At 34.0% G+C, this 17,468-nt stretch overlaps 1 protein-coding gene across 1 annotated transcript in view; it reads left to right on the top strand.

Moving 5' to 3' along the window:
• CEP112 (centrosomal protein 112) overlaps positions 1 to 17,468 on the top strand; it is a 373,877-nt gene that overhangs the window by 75,412 nt on the left and 280,997 nt on the right. Inside the window, exons 13-16 of the mRNA XM_031468925.2 lie at positions 10,995 to 11,149; positions 11,445 to 11,574; positions 12,343 to 12,435; positions 13,163 to 13,222. Of these exons, the coding sequence (XP_031324785.1) occupies positions 10,995 to 11,149; positions 11,445 to 11,574; positions 12,343 to 12,435; positions 13,163 to 13,222 (438 nt within the window). The remainder of the gene's footprint in view (positions 1 to 10,994; positions 11,150 to 11,444; positions 11,575 to 12,342; positions 12,436 to 13,162; positions 13,223 to 17,468) is intronic.

Raw genomic sequence — 17,468 nt, 5'->3', positions numbered from 1 at the left:
CACGATTATAATGAAGAAACTCCCAAATAGCACCTGTTCATCATTTTGACAAAGATGACCATTTAAAAAATAGATTTTGTTTTTTTAGAAGTTTTAGATTTACAGAAAATTTGAGAGGATAATGCAGAGAATTCCCACATCCCCCACACCCAATTTCGCCTCTTAGTAACATCTTACATTGTTTTGGTACACTTGGTGCAATCAGTAACTCAATACAATACATTATTATTAACTGAAATCCATAGTTTATTCAGTTTTCCTTAATTTTTACCTAATGTCCTCTTTCTTTTCCAGGGTCTCACCCAGGATACCACATTATATTTTTTCCTTAGGTTCCTTTTGGTTGTGACATCTTCTCAGACTTTCCTTATTTTTCATGACCTTGACAGTTTTGAGGAGTACTGGTCAGGAATATTGTAGAATGCCCTGTATTGGAATTTGTCTCATATTTTCTCATGATTAGACTGATTATGGATTGAGGCAGTAAGATCACGGAGGTAAAGCGCTAGTCCCCTCATAGCATCGAGGATACATGCTGTTATGACTTACCACTGTAGATGTTCAGCCTGATCACCTGGCTGAACAGTGTTTGTTAGGTTTTCCACTGTAAAGGCACTCCTCGCCTTACCATACGCTTCTCTTTGGAAGGAAGTTACTGTGTGCAGCCGATGCTTAAGAAGTGAGGTGTTATGCTCTCCATACTTGGGGATGGAGTATCTATGTAAATTATTTGGAATTTTTCTGCATACGACATTTGGCTCTTACTCATTTATTAATTTAGTCAACCACTTATTTATATCAGTACGGATTCATGGATATTATTTATATTACGTTCTAGGTTATAATCCAGTACTCTCATTTTGTTGCTTAAATTGTTCCACCTTCAGCCATTGGCAGATCTCCCAGTAGTCGCCTGTGCCTTTCTGACCTACCCCCATCTATGTGGACTATATGGAGAATGGTATTAGAAACCAAGATCTGTTTGCTAGGTGTACTCATGACTCCTGGGGTATCATTTCTTTTATGTCCTCTCACCAGACAGAGTATTTATATATGTACTAACCTGTATATACATTTGCATATCTGTAAACATTAGTATATGTAGCCATTTGTATCTATATTAAGTGAAACATAATTTCTTACTGATGCCTGTAACTCTAAACCACTACCACATGGCTTATTCTAGCCTTCTCCTCCCCTCTGTAAATTCTCAGTCCAACAGTGGAAACTTGGCCTCCACCATCATCCATCCACTTTCTGATTGTTCAGTTTCAGTATACACATATACCAGTATCAGTTGTTAATCTATATCACCATGGGAACCAACTTTGTCAACTAGAGAACAGTGCTTATGTGCAGGTCCTTTTGCCTTTGGGCTTACAGACTCCACTCATTTCAGAATTGCTTAGGTCAAAACCTTTTCCACTATCCCTTCAACGAGGTTTTTTCATGTGTTTGTAATATAATTAGATTCTTTTGTCACAGCCTGCGTTTCTTCCTGGGATCCCCAAACTACTAAATGATTTTTTTTAATTTGCATAAAATAAGGTTCATTCTTTGTGCTTTAAAATTCCATGGGTTTTGACAAATGCATCTTGTCATGTGTCTACCATTATAGTATCATACATAATATTTTCACTGTCCTAAAAATCACCTGTACTTCATCCTTTTCATCCCTTGCCTCTCTTCCCTAGAATCTCTGGCGACCACTGATCATTTTTACTGTTTGCAAAAATTAGTTTTTTGCATAGTTTTATCTTTTCCCAAATGTCATATAATTGGAATCATACAGTATGTATCCTTTTCAGACTGGCTTTTATACATTTAAGGTTTATTCATGTCTTTTTGTGGCTTGATAGCTCATTTCTTTTTATTGCTGAATAACAGTCAATTATTTGGATGTATCATAGATTATTTATCCATGTACCTATTGAAGGACATCTTGATTGCATCCAGTTTTTGACAATTATGAGTAGAGCTGTTATAAACATTCACTTGCAGGTTTTTGCTTGGTCATAGTTATCAAATCAGTTGTGCCTTAACAATTTCACTATAGGGTGTACAACCAAAATAAATAGGTGAATATGTGTACCATGAAACATGTGAAAGTATTGATAGCAACATTATTTTTAATAGCCAAGCACTGAAAACAACCAATCAGTCAATAAAATGGGTAGATTATTCTAGGTATATTCCACAAAGGAATACTGTTTATAGCACTGAAAATGTTTAAACTACCACTACACCTCATAACATGGGTGCTGAATCTCACAGACATATAATATGCCTGACACAAAAGAGTACATGTACTCTGATTGTATTTATAGAAAGCTTCAAGAAAAGGCAGTTAATTTTTTGTGATAAAAGTCAGAGTAGTGGTTACCATTTTGTAGTGACTCATGGCTTTTGTCAATTTGTAACGAATTATCAAAAATGTATGCTTAAAGCGGGGGTTTAGCACAATGGTAGAGCACATGCTTAGCATGCACAAGGTCATGGGTTCATTTCCCAAGTACCTCCATTAAAAATAAATAAACCTAACTACCACTCCCCTAAAAAACCCCATCAAAAATGTATACTTAAAATTTGTTCATTTTTTGTTTATATGTCATATTTCAAGAAGCATTTTATGAAATAAGATAAAATATGTTGCTACTTTTGCCACAGGAGTTGAACTTTGAACTCTAAATAGTTGCTAAATTCTAATCCTTTCTAATTTTTGACTCCTATAGAATTTCAAACAACATTTGTGTGTAAATCTCTAACAATTCTTATTCTATCTGTTGATTATATAATTGAAGCCCCATCAGATATTTTATAATTTCCTAATACTTGTTGAAAATCATGTCTATAATTCCTAACAAAATAATACCCTTTCACAAACTCTCTCTCACTTCCCAATGTGCCAATTCTCTTGACATATTAGATTTTGAACCTGGAAGATGTATGATTTTTGCCACTTCTCATCTCCTTCATTTCCTGTTTTACTTAATCATACTGCTTACTTCTCTGAAAGTTTTCTTGGACCTGCTCTCTTCCCTTCTGTTTCCACAGCTACCACTTGAGTTCAGGCCATTGTTGCCTCATTCCAGGACTCTTCCAGTAACCTGCCGGTTGCTCTCCCTGCCTCCTCTTGTTCTGTATTTCCACAAATGCAGTTTGTCCTGTTTTCTCACAACCAAGAACTTGAATTACGAATCTAATGCCTATTATAACTTCTGTTTACAAGCCATGTCCATTCAAGAACTCCAACCTAGTCTTCCGAGTACCACCTTTGAGTTCACGATGTGGGAAGATACTCTTTGTCCCCAAGGTAATCTGTTTGTTGTTGTTCCTTCTCTGATCCTGCTGTCGTAAACCCTGGAATTCCCTTTCTGCATTGTCAGTTATGGCCTGAAAAATATGATTCAACACCAGCATCTTTTTTTGGAATGGCTTTTTACCTTATTTTGAGGCCTCCTGTTCTGTATCCCCTCAGTTCTTTGTATTCGCTTTTAAAAAGATTATTTTGGCCAAATGTTCTTAAGGCATTTCATCTATTTCCATAGGCTTTCCATTGATATCATAAGATTTAAATATATTTTATTTACTTTATGCTTACTTTGTGTAAGACACAATGTGTTAAGAATATGCTTTTTAAATAAATAATTAAAATAAATAATAAAATGAATAACTCATCATACATTTTACTTCTTGAATCAAAGCTTGTATCAGTGTGTGTGTATATATATAATATTACATATATATTATATATATATAAATATTTGTTCAATTAACATAGATCCTAATGCAGAAGCCACTTTTTCATTTTATATAATACTTAACTGCATAACAGGGCCTGGCCCTTTAATCCTGTCCTTACACCAGAAACCATGCCAGCTTCTGACAGCACTTTTGTTAAACACAGGTGCTCATTGTTTGAGGATTAGTATCAGAACCATCCTGTTTTTCTGTTTAAAACCTGTTGATATTTTACTCTTGTTTCTTCTTCTGTTACTCTCATCCCTCTTTTACCTTATCTTTCTAGTTGGATTGACTGCTAACCTGTTTTTCTACTACTGAATCCTTTTCTTATTTTCCAGTCTCTGTCTTCCCTTTAGTGACTGTTCTGTTTGACACAGCCCCACGACTTCCTACTTTTGTGCCTGCTTCACAGGTGGTACCAGCTTGATTGTATTTGCCCATTTCATGGGCTATTTATTTATATATCTCGTGTTCTATACATATAAATTATTTGAATTAATTGCTAAGAGACTTTCAGGAGGAATAAGTCTTTGACAACCCGATCTTAGTATGTTGGAATTAACATGAACATCATACATAAAATTCATTTCCAAAAGTAGTGAGCATGAGGAAATGTGTTGAGTAGTGTGGTAAAGGGGATGGTTCTAGGGCCGTTTTTTTTTTTTTTTGTTACGGTTTTTTTAGTGTTTTATTCACAGCAAAATTGAGGAGAAGGAAGGTACAGAGATTTCCCATATATCCCCACAGAGCCTCCCCCATTATCCACATCTCACACCAGAGTGCTTCATTGTTACAGTTTATGAACCTACATTGATACATCACCACCCAAAGTCCATAGCTTACATTAGGGTTCACTCTTGATGTTATTCATTCTACGGGCTTGGAAAATGTATAATGACATGTGTGGACCTGAAATTATAGTACGATACATAGTATTTTCACTGCTCTAAAAACCCCCTTTACTCCGCCTTTTCATCCTTCCTTTCCCCTTAACCCCTGGCAACTGCTGATATTTTTACTGTCTCTATAGTTTTGCCTTTTCCAGAATATCGTATACTTGGAATCATATAGGGTACAGACTTTTCAGATTGGTATCTTTCACTTGATAATGTGCATTTCAGTTTCCTCTATGTCTTTTCATGGCTTTATAGCAAATTTCTTTTTAGTGCTGAACAATATTTCATTGTCTAGATGTACCACAGTTTATCCGTTCACCTACTTAAGGACGTCTTGGTTGCTTCCAAGTTTTGGCAATCATGAATACAAAGCTGCTATAAACAGCTGTGTACAGATATTTGTATTTACACAAGTTTTTACTCATTTAGGTAAATACCAAGGAGCATGTTTCCTAGATTGATAAAAGTATGTGAGTATGGTTAGTTTCCTGAGAAACTGCCAAACTGTCTTCCAGAGTAGCTGGGCTACTTTGTATTCCTGCCAGTAATGAATGAGAATTCCTGATGCTCCACATACTAATCAGCATTTGGTGTTGTCAGTGTTCTGGATTTTGGCCACTCTAAATGGGTGTGTAGTAGTATCTCACTGTTACTTTAATTTGCATTTCTCTCATGATACATAATGACATATGATATAGCATTCTTTCATATGCTTATTTGTCATCTGTATATCTTCTTCTGTGAGATGTCTGTTAAAAGTCTTTGACCCATTTTTTAATCAAGTTTTTATTTTCTTATTGTTGAGTTTTAAGAATTTGTTGTACATTTTGGATAACAGTCCTTAAACAGATGTGTTTTTTGCAATATTTTTCCCAGTCTGTGGCTTATGTTCTAGTTCTCTTGATATTGTCTTTCATGGGATAGGAAATTTTAATGAAGTCCAATTTTTAAATGTTTTCTTTCTTGCATTGTACTGTGAGTGTTATATCTAAAAAGTCACTGCCAAATTTAAGGTCATGTAGGTTTTTCATATGTTATCTTCTAGGATTTTTACAGTTTTGCATTTTGCATTTAGGTCTGTGATCTATTTTGAGTTAATTTGCAAGGTCTGTGTCTAGATTCCTTTTTTTTTCCTGCACATGGATGTCCATTTGTTCTAGCACCGGTTTTTGAAGAGACTATCTTTACTCCATTGCATTGCTTTTACTCTTTTGTCGAAGATCAGCTTACTGTATTTATGAGGGTCTATTTCTGGCCTCTTTGTTCTGTTCCATTGATCTGTTTGTCTTTTCTTTTACCAGTACCACAGTGTTTTGATTACTGTAGCCTTATAGTAAGTCTTGAAGTAGGCAATGTCAGTCTTCCAAATTTGTTCTTCTCTTTCAATTTTGTATTGGCTATTTTGTGTCTTTCGTCTTGCCGTATAAACTTCAAAAGCAATTTTTCCATATTCACAAAATAACTTGCAGGGATTTTGACTGGTATTACATTATATCTACAGATCAAGTTAGGAATAACTAACATCTTGACATTATTGAATCTTCTTGTCCATGAACATGGAATCTCTCTCCATTTATTTAGTTCTTTGATTTTTCTCATTCTTTCATCAGTTTTGTAGTTTTCCTCATATAGATCTTCTACATATTTTGTTATATGTATTTCTTTTTTTTAGGGTGCTAATATAAATGGTATTATGTTTCTAATGTCAAATTCCTCTGTTTTATTGCTAGTATATAGGAAAGTGACTTTTGTATATTAACCTTATATCCTGAAACCTAGCTGTAGGTCTTATTTTTCTCAAAAATTTTTTTCTCTCTCCCCTTCTCTTTCCCCTTTGGTACTGCTAAGTTTATTTTTTATGTCTGTGAATTTGTTTCTGTTTTGTACATAGATTCATTTATATTATTTTTTAAATTCCACATATAAGTGATACCGTTTATTTGTCTTTCTCTGACTTGACTAAGTATAATATTCTCTAGTGTCTTATTATCCCTTAATGTTTTATTATTTTCAAGAGTTTTTGATGGATACTTTCAGATTTTCTACTGAAATTTAGTTCTTTCAGATGATCATATTTTCTGTGAACAAAGACAGTTTTATGTCTTCTGTCCTGATCAACATACCTTTTATTTCCTTTCCTTGTTTACTTCATTAGCTAGGATTTCCAGTATGATGTTGAAAAGGAGTTGGGAGAGACAGCATCCTTTTCTTGTTCCTGATCTTGGTTGGAAAGCTTCTAGTTCTTCATTGATAGCTGTAGTTTGTTTTTTTTTTGGTAATATTTTCCCCCATATTGAAGAGATTCCCCTCTATTCCTAGTTTACTGAGAGTTTTTATCATGAATGGGTGTTGGATTTTGTCAAATGCTTTTTCTGCATCTGTTGACATGATCATGTGATTTTTCCTCTTTATCCACTGATAAGATGGATTACATTAATTGATTTTCAGATGTTGAACCAGCTTTGCATACCTGTCCAGGGGCTATTCTTTTTATTTCTATTACTGCTGAAGTAATTGGGAGTGTACTTTTCATATTTGTATGCTGCTAGAAGGAGTCATCATAAAAAGATGGGCATAAACTTGTTGAATTAGAAAAGTCTTCCCATGATAGAATTCAGGAGGGACAGTTTAATTTGTTCAAACAGGAAAAAGATTATATATAAATATAGTTGAATGTGATGATTTAATCATTGGTCACCATTATAGGACTGGTATAGACATAAAACGCAAAATAGGGAAAGCATTAGTTATTCAGTGCAGTTTGAAATGCAGGAGCTGGAAGGTAATCATATAATGCCCCAGTCACATTGCCACTACCTATTAGAGAAAGAGACAAAAACAGGTATCTATATCCATCTGTCTATCTGTCTGTCTGTCTATCTCTGTATATATTTATCACTGTTACTCTGTTCAATGATTTACAGACAACTGAGATCAAATTTTGCTTCATCATCCTGTACTTTCTTCTCTCATTTGTTGAATAACTTTTCCTCTCACCTGTTTTTTTTCTTTCTCTTATAGCAAATACTTTTATACTTTCATCTGATCATTTTCTCTCATGTCCACTGTATTCAATATTCATATTATAGAAAGATGGTTGACTGGTTTTCAGGCTGGTAGGAGTCTTTTTTCCTTAGCAAAGTCTGGAGACTTACTTATTGTATCAATTCAATAAATACTCTTTGCCTTAGTTTCCTTAACAATTAGGTATTTTCTAATAATAATGATCATATATTTCTTTTGGATTAAGAAAAAACGATTTTCAAAAATACTTTGAATATAAGGGGATTATCTTTATCCCTACTTTGAATTTCTTGCGTTCTATCTCTACCTTTTATAACACACAAAAAAAACCTCTTTGGTATAGTCTATGAAGAACAGATGTTTGTTATTTTCTCATTATAATCCTATTATAACCTTACATGATGTGCTAATGTTCTTCTATAATGTGGCCAGAAAGCACTTTAGTTTTGAGTATGAAGTGGAGATTTTGAAAATTTAAGTTATCCTGTTTTTAATTAAAAGAATTTATAGTCTACAAATCTATGTTGAGTACTTACTACAAGCCAAACACTGATCTAGAAATCAAGGGATTTATAGTGAACAAAGCAGTGTCTTGAGCTTACATTTTACTGGGGAAGATAGACAACAAAAAACAAACAAATAAGTATATAAGTTTATGACAGATACTGAAAAGAAAAATGAAGGTTAATAAATGAGAAGGGAGAGTGGTAGGAGATGAAATCAGAGAGGGCATGATAATCACTTCATTCTCTGAGTAAGAAGGGAAATCATTGGAGAGTTTTGAGCAGGAGTATGATATTTCATTAATGGTCTAAAAAGAAGTTAAATAACTTTACCGTAACTGTGGCATTTTTTTCATCTATGTCAGTGTTATAGTGTGCCCTTTCAATTAGTATGTATTTTTCTTGTAGTATGGTGCTTAATATATTTGTTCTTTTACTATTTTAGTTCTGATTCTTCAGGTACACTACTGATGTAAATGTGAACCATCCTTCTTCCCTTTTCTGTATCTTTTGTTTGCTCTTGTGTTTAATTTTGTTCATTCCAGTTTTGCTTGCTTTCCACAAGCTTTTCCTTCATTCCTTCTTTCCTTCCTTCCTTTATTTATTTATTTATTGTCTCTCCCTACACATTCTTTTTCAGAGCTCTTTCATTTTAGTTTTCCTTTTCAAGATGCTTTCTTCCCCTTCCACCTTTTCTTGAGCTCTAGGTGTTCATGTTTTATTGCTCTCTATCTCAGTATAGCTTACCTAAGATTTTATAGTTTTTCTCTGACTTATTTTTTATAGAGGTAAGGTTTGTTAAGTTTTAATGGGTATATAATCTTTTTTGCATATTGTGAAAGATATTCCTTGTGACACACCTGGTATTGATTTTAATTGGTCGCATGGAAGTGATTTTATTTTGTGAATAGTCATCTGTCTTTTGTTTTTTTCTGCCTTTCCTCTCATATCCTTACCACATATTTACATAGATTGTATGCTGGCCTATTTTTTTATTACTACTCATCTTTCAATATGCAAATTTCTTCCTTGATCAGTTATTTGAAGACTGTTTCTGGGTATGTTTGGCCAGGGCTGTGTTCCATAGTAGCATGAATTTCTTACTATGCATGGATACATGTGATTCAATTCTTTGAGCATTCATTGCTCTGTATCTACAGTCAGGCTCCTCATAATGTCATTTCTTTTCCTTAATTGCTCTCAGTCATAGATTGCTTCCTGCAGCTTAACACAATGTGGACTCATCCCTCTGAGGTTTCTTCCTCTGGCCCCCATAAGTCCTAGCCTGCCTTGGAAGTTCTCCAGTGCCTTCCAATAGATTTCTTCTGTATTTTTTGTGGTTTTCAGTTGTTCTCAGTGGGAGCGTAATGTGTTTGTTGCAAGCTACTCCTTCATAGTTGGAAAGTTCCTTTTCCTATGATTTATTAAGATGGAGTTTCATTTGTGTTTCTAGTGTATCTTGTCTCTTTTTGGTAATACGCAAGAGAAGAAGGAAAACGAATCATCTTTTTTCCACCATTTGAAACTGGAAGGCAAAAGATATATTCTTTTCTTTATTTTTTCCAGGCAATTAATATTTAGGAAATAAGGAGCATTTCGAATATTTATTGGAAAATGGAAACTATCTTCTGAAAGAAATTCCTAAAGCAGAAGCATCATTAATAAAGAGGCAAAATAAATAGGGTATATAGAGAAGAAATCTGAGCATCTGAATGTGTCAGGCTCTGCGCTACAAGTTATATGTGCTTTTAAAAGTTAATCTATATACCATGTTTTTACATAAGATATAATTATTTCCATTTCTCACGTTTGGAAGTTATGGCACCAAAATTTAAACTATATGCCTAATTCGTATTATAATGAAGAAAGGATGAAATGAAAAAAGATTTGGGGGTTATACTGTTATTTAATGCTTAAACTTTATTTTAAATATTTATCTTAAAATGAGTATAAAAGGATACTAATTGATTAGAACATCATCTTAACTTTTTCTAATTACTAACACTTCCTGGAAGTGTAATTGTGAAAATGAAAATTTATTATCCTTTTAGCTAACGCTTGCTTACCCTAATGTTAGATAAAGTACCTAGTCATAAACATCTTTATCCTAGTTCTATAAAGATGAAAAATTCAAAAGAACTTAAATATCAAGAGATAAGGAAATGAGTTAATTATGTGATAATTTTGAAGACTGTGGCAGTATGAAGTACTTTTGATAAAATGGTAAGTAAATAAAAAAATGAATGAAAAAATTGTGTGCAAACACTGCAGCTATGTAATAAAATATTCCTGGACACATATGTGATATTACATGCATCACTTACATGATAACCCCTGTATTAAAATATTTGGGTTATGGATTTCCTTTTTAAACACATTATTAAATTTCTTTTGTAATTTAAAAAAGTTTCCAAAACTTCAAATGAGGATCAAAGAACTGCTGAGTACTCACCTAAGATATAAATTTATTAAGTTGCATAAGGAGAATGGAACCTTCTTGAGGTTAGGGACTCTTCTATTTACTGCTGTGTCCCTAGATAAAATAGTGCCAGGGATCAGTAAATACTCATTGAATGAATGAATGAATGAATGAATGAATGAAAGAGTAAATGGCTAAAAGTATATAAACACAATGGCTTTAGTTTTATGGTAGAAGGCATTCCTTTAAAAAAATAATTTAGAGATTGGTCTAATTTTTATTAGTATGGTTTATAATATATTTTTTAATGTTCTTATCTCTAACCAGTTATAGTTTTTTCTTCCAGCTACTTAATGAATCTTAATAAAGTCAGTCAGAGGCTTTCTTAATAATGACCTATTCTTTTAGAACCAGATGATCAAAGAACTGGAGTCTCGTGTCCAGCAGCTGACTGGAGAAGCAGAGAACAGTAATTTACAGAAGCAGAAGTTAATGCAAGAAAAATTGGAACTTGAGAGATGTTACCAGATAACGTGTAGTGAATTACAAGAAGTAAAGACAAGGTAATATCTCAAGTCAGATATCTCTCAGGTGTGATATTAACTCTATAAATGGTCTGCTAAAATAATCACGCTTTGTGCCTTTAGCCTTGGGAGGTTTGCAATCTAAATGCCATTTGTTAAAAATTTTAAGTACTGTTTAATGTAAGAAGTGTACTGTTTAAAAACAGTTGATAAAAATGTGGATACTTATTTGATATATTGAAAGATAATGCATTTGGATTTGGTTGACCAAAAAAGTCCATTTTAGACATTGATTATAAATGTTGGAAGTATATTTTATTCTTACTGCTTTTAGGCGCAACACACTGCATAAAGAGAAAGATCATCTTGTAAACGAGTATGAACAAAACATGAAACTGTTACAAACCAAATATGATGCTGATGTAAACCTTTTGAAAAAGGAACATGCTCTTTCAGCTTCTAAGGTATTATGGATGCTGGTAGATAGAACCATGAAAAGTGGTTACTTTCTTTTCTCAGCATGTAACTATAGGTAGCTATGTAGAATCGAACTATCAGGCATTTAAATTAGTCTCTCCTTTGCTTTATTTGATGCTAAGTGTGTAATATATAGTATAATACAAATATTTAATAAACTGAATTTTGCTATGAATTAATCCTTTTAAGCACCGTTTTTAAAGGAGGAAAGATAAAAATCTGAGAAATGCCCAGTTGTGTTAATAATATATTTTTTAGAGTAGCTATATACATTGTAATCATTATTTTGAGATCTTGGTTATGCTTTAGTTTTCCTGTCGTCACATACACATATATGAGCCCACAGACACTCATGGGTACCGACACACTTCTGTGTCAGTTAATTGAAACTTTCCAAAAAGGGAATCCTATAACTACAATTCTAGGGTAGTCAATTACTTGATATTTCATGAACTAAATGTTGCAGTGGCTGTGGTTTTAAAATTAAAATTTAAGTTTTCTGTAAACCTGTTATTTTTATACTAACATTATACTTTCTTAACTTGAAGTATAATGGAGAATTTAATTTCCATTTGTACTTTAAAAGATTAATCTTTTAAGTTTTAAAATAACATTTTAAAATTCAGATTTGTAGGTAGTTTTAATTCTGATTGAAACTTTGGGGGGAAAAAAGGTAAATTTATTTAACCAGAAGTTTGTAGAATGGTACAGAAATCAATATTCTGTTTTTTGTTATTTTCTTAAAATCTTCCTAGGCATCTGGTGTGATTAAAGAATTAGAACAGAACATCTGTCAATTAAAACAGCAGTTACAGGAATCAGAACTTCAAAGAAAGCAACAACTAATGGTGAGTCCTGTATTTTTACAGACAGAGATGACTAAAGCCCACCTTTCCTTTTCTTGATGTGTGGGTATAAACAAGTCAATTAAAAAAACTCAGAAATGCAATAGCCATTTCTGATCTTATTGCATGGCATAGTTTTTCATCTTATTTATTCATTTTAACAAAAGTAGATATAATGGGATATACAGTATAAGGAACAGTACTTTTATTTGAATAATCTACTTTTCTGAAATTAGCTTAAAAATAAACCTTATTTAAATGTTACTATTTTAGAATAATTTCCTCTCTTTAAATTATTTTCTTCCATTCTTCATACCTTCTCTCTCTTTTCTCTTTTACACTTTTTAGATCTTTCCTTTTATCTCATGGTCAAAAAGTACCAAGCACTGGTATATAGCTTCAAATTTATTATTTCCATATTGAATTATTTGGTCATTTTTAAGTAATCTCCTGCTTCTAAGGGTGGAAAGTTTCTCTTCTGTTGTAAAGTAGCTACTTTTGAGAGTAGTAATATCTTGAGATAACTAAGGTTTTATGTGTTCCAACATAAAGCTATTCATATTTCCATTTGTAGTTTAGAAGATTTTGACAGGTAGGGCTCTCTTAGTAATATACAAAACTCAAATAAGGTTTGTTATCAAGGAGACTGATTTATTTTGTTAGATTTCTAATTTTATTGACTCTAGTGGCAATTTTGAGTATAATAAAAATAAATGTTTATTATTCACAGGATGAAGAAAATAAGTTTCAAATGGAGAAAAGTCATTTAAAACGCACCTATGAAAAAAAGGTAATATGTTTGGTGGGAAGCTATAAGACATTTAAAATAGCAACTGAGGCAATTATGAATGAGGGCTGATGAATTCCAGCCCTTATTTCTAAGTTTATTTCAGCTAGCCAGTAATCAGATTTTGCTTCTTTATTTTTCATGTCTATAAACAGCTTCTTCAGTTTGATTCTTAATTATATCAACATTAAAACACCTCTTCTATGTTATATTTAATGAGTGAAGAGTATTATTATGTGAACTTCTCATAATAACTCTTTGAAGTTATATTTTCTTTCTGCCAGTTTAACAGTATGATCTTATTGGTGGGGGTGTTTTTTTCCATTGTATCATATGTATAATAGGAACTCTAAATGTTTAACCAAAGAATATAAAACAGTGAAAGAATTGTCTACTACTTAAAAAAATCAATTAACAGTTGTTTCTTGTCATTTAGAACAGTGAATATTCCTACTAACATATGCTGGTATCTTTGTTAGCGATAGTAACTGGGGGTTTATTGACACACTGTTAACCCCTTTGGCAATAAAGTACAGAATTCTATAGGTTTGTGACTTCCAAGCTTCAGTTTTGAATTTGTTGTTCGCTGTGTAACTGTAGTTGAAATAGCAAAGCTTTTTGTTGCTGCTTTTGTAATTATTTACAGTTCTGACATTCACCAAATTAGTCCTCTTGTAAAATACACACAAAATGGAAAATGAGAAAAAGGATGGCCCTTCAACTAATTAAAATACGTACAAATTAAAATGAGACAGATTTTATATATAGCACACAATACTTGAGACACTCGGTAATATGCATATAGTCACAGCAGATACTCATTACGTGCTTTCATTCGGCAAAGTGTTGTGCTAGGGCCTGGGAGGGAGGAGAGGGGTTGAGGATGAGTTAGACATAGATTCTGCCCTCCAGGAGCTTGATGTCTAGGAAGAAGAATGCTTCTGTCCTTTGGAAAAGTGAGTATTTCTACTGACGTGCATGGACCTAAATATGTGCTCTTTAAGATTCTCAGTTTTCTTATTGCTAATTGTTTTTTTCCCCTGCAGTTTTAGTACAGCTCAGTGCAAGGTACTGAATGCATTTCATGCCTACAAAATGGTATCGGAGCAGGAGGGGGAAAAACTGCTTTCACTGAAATAAAGTATTTTTGTCGGTTTCTACTATTGAGCCGTGCAACTTCATAAATATTTGACTTACCAGAAGAAGACCATGTATTACCACAAGCCTTGCTCCCCACTGTATGAGGCATCCACATCCTCTGGGTGTTCTTGTCAGTCCATTGTTCATTCTTTGGGCAGATATCTGGCTTCCTGTCCACTAAGGAACACCTTCCTGGCCTCCTGCTCTGTTACACTCTGTGGTCAGCCCTCTTCCTGGGAGGTTGTCTCTGTGCACCCGTGAGACAGAGAGAGGGCCTGGTACCAAGGGGAAAAGCACACACTGACTAACTCAAAAGGTTGTATTCCTACCCCCAAGTTAAGTCCTGCGGTGGACTGTCAGACACAGAGATTTCTCCTCCCACTGTCTTGTCTTGGCTATTTAGCCATGAAGTAAACTAAGGTTTCAGCCCCTCTGCCCGAGGTTCACACAAGGAACAGACTGTTAAAGCTCAGTTCATTCTTATCCAGTCACCTTCTCTTCTATTTCACTTCAGGGAGCAGACCTGATCCTTTTAATTAGGTGTCATACTACAGTTTTTCCCTTTCCATGAGCTACCAAGTGGCCTCACTTTTTAATAATGTAACTAGTTAAAGTGTGTTAATTTTTTTCAATGTAAACAAGACGTGTTTAAAATAACAGCAATCTGTAAAAGAGAAATAAGCACATTTGTTCATACTGCGTAAGTTCTGACATTATTTATATCGGAAGAAAATGTTCCTCAGCATGTCACTTTTTGTTTTACAATTAATTCCATAATCTCCCCTTTTTAAATTGACATCTGTTCTTCTTTCTTTATTAAACCTGCTGTGATCTCAGTCCTTAAAGATCTGATGTCTTGTACCCCCCTCAGGGAATATCCTTTTTGACTGCTTAGGGAGCTGACATAAATCTTACCTAGCCCTGGACTGTGTAACCGGATAGCCAAATGGGATGGATAGGGCTTTTGTTTGTAGACAGTGTTACAGGTGTGCACATTCAATAACTTTTGGTATAAAACTGAGTTGTGAAATCTGTTCAGGAGGAGGAAATGCCACCTGAATGACATTATTTCCTCATGCCAACAAGAAAGCAGCATGAGAGATTCTAACTCGTCTTTGAGGTCAGAAAAACAGCGTCAGATGCTGTCCTTAATTTAAGCACACACACATTATCTAATGGTCTTTATTGATCTCTGGTGGCCATTGCCTGCTCTTAAGATCTTTGAACATCAAACAAATAATAAGTAGTAAAACTAAATGTCATTGTTTGATGAAGTGTCCTAATCTGTTAAATCAGGAAATGGTTAGGCTAAATGATTTTACTAGCAAGGAAACACCTGCCTCCTACAAATAACCTATTGCTTGTTTTCCAAACAGGCACCAGAGAGTTAAAAGATAGTGCTGTTTACCTAAAGAAGTTCATGAGGCAGATGTTAAGCTTGCATATCCTCAAGTGTGCTAGAATTGAAGTATCTACTTAAAATAATTCTGATGGAACTGTGTTACAAATGAGATATAAAGTCTGATGGAGTTCAAAACCATTAAAGATAGCTACCCCGGTGTTTGGCATGCATATATAATTCCTTTAATTAGGTTAAAATAGTTTAAAATTTCCACAGTTCTGCATATATTGTGCAGTGTTTTCCAACTGATTTTCTTTAAGAGGACATGTGCCTTGAGTGAAGTTTTAAAAGATGAAATTGTGCAGTGAAATGATTTTTAGAAAGCATGCTGCCCAGTGCCAGGTATTTTTCGCAGTGAGAAAAGGAGACATGGTGGGGCAGTCCCCTAGTCGACATGTGGGTCCGCAGCAGATCCCTGTTCTTTTATATGCTATGATGCTTGCCGCAGTCTGTCTGTTTCCTTACATATAGCAGCAGATCTCCTTCTTATTTACACAAGCATTCCTTTCTTAACAACTTAAATTCTTATGGTGCAAGGGAGTGAAATCTACATTTAGTAAATATTCAGTAAATGTGCATACGGCTACTTAAATCAGTCATTTACAGCAAATTCCCATGTTTGAGAATATATGCTGTATCTTTGACTGTCTGGTTTGTGTTTTCATTGTTTAAATTTATTATTTAAAATCTTAAAATTCATTTTTGATAGTAACAATATATAATAGGGTAAGAATTACAAGCAAATCAATTTAAGTCTTATTCCCTGCTGCCATTGGTACATTAAAAAGGAGAAGTTGACAATAGCATTGTCTCTATCACCCACAACTATCTGGAATATTGGTAAAAACTAAAAATATAATCCAAAAAGACCCTTAAGCATTTAATACAGATATATTCAATTAAGAACAAACAGACAAACCCAGAGGAGCGTTTATTGACTATTCTAGTATAGGCCAAGTGTTGTGCTGAGTGCTGGGGATATAAAAGTAAATGAGAAACAGCTTCGAGCTTTAAGGACCCCCCCCCCCCGCCCAAGCTCAGAAGTCTGTGCGTTGACACATGCATGTTTAACGCAGAGGGAAGGCTCTCATTCCCCCACCCAGATAGTCCCATTCCTGCTTTAGAAGCAATAAATTAGATCAAGGTGCTTGGATTAGCACAAGCCACATCAGGAAGAGGCAGCTAAAACTTGACAGAGGTTAAGACTGAATAGCGAGTGGTAAAAAGTGCTTACAGGAACTCAAAATTCTTAGCAACTCAGGGCACATTTTATGAAAAGGCACACAGCCCATCTAAGGGAATTACTGTATTGTGGCACACTATAATGTGATTTTGTGTGTTTATAATGACTTTGAATTTTCAAGAAAATGTTTGTGTATAGAATATTCAATCTGAGAAGGTAATGATAATAATTGTTAACACTGCTGAGCATTTATTATGTTCCTAGTATTGTTGTAAGAGCTTTACCTGGAGTAACTTAGTAACTCATCATGATTCTTAAAAAATATATTCACTTTATCATCCTCACTTTTGAAAAGAGGTGACCGAGACAGAGTGTTAGGTAACTTGTGAGGGAGGAGGGGCAGAACCCCACACAGTCTGTCTCCAGAGCTCACTCTTGTAATCACCATGTCATGTTAGATAGATTTTTCTCAAAATTGGTTAATTTTGGGGGGCATTTTTCACTTGAGGGGGTAAATCTCAATT

This window comes from Camelus dromedarius, chromosome 16 (genome assembly GCF_036321535.1).
Source record: "Camelus dromedarius isolate mCamDro1 chromosome 16, mCamDro1.pat, whole genome shotgun sequence".
Classification (NCBI taxonomy): Eukaryota; Metazoa; Chordata; class Mammalia; order Artiodactyla; family Camelidae; genus Camelus; species Camelus dromedarius.
The sequence above is the reverse complement of the archived record's forward strand: the minus strand, read 5'-3'. Positions and strand labels throughout refer to the sequence as shown.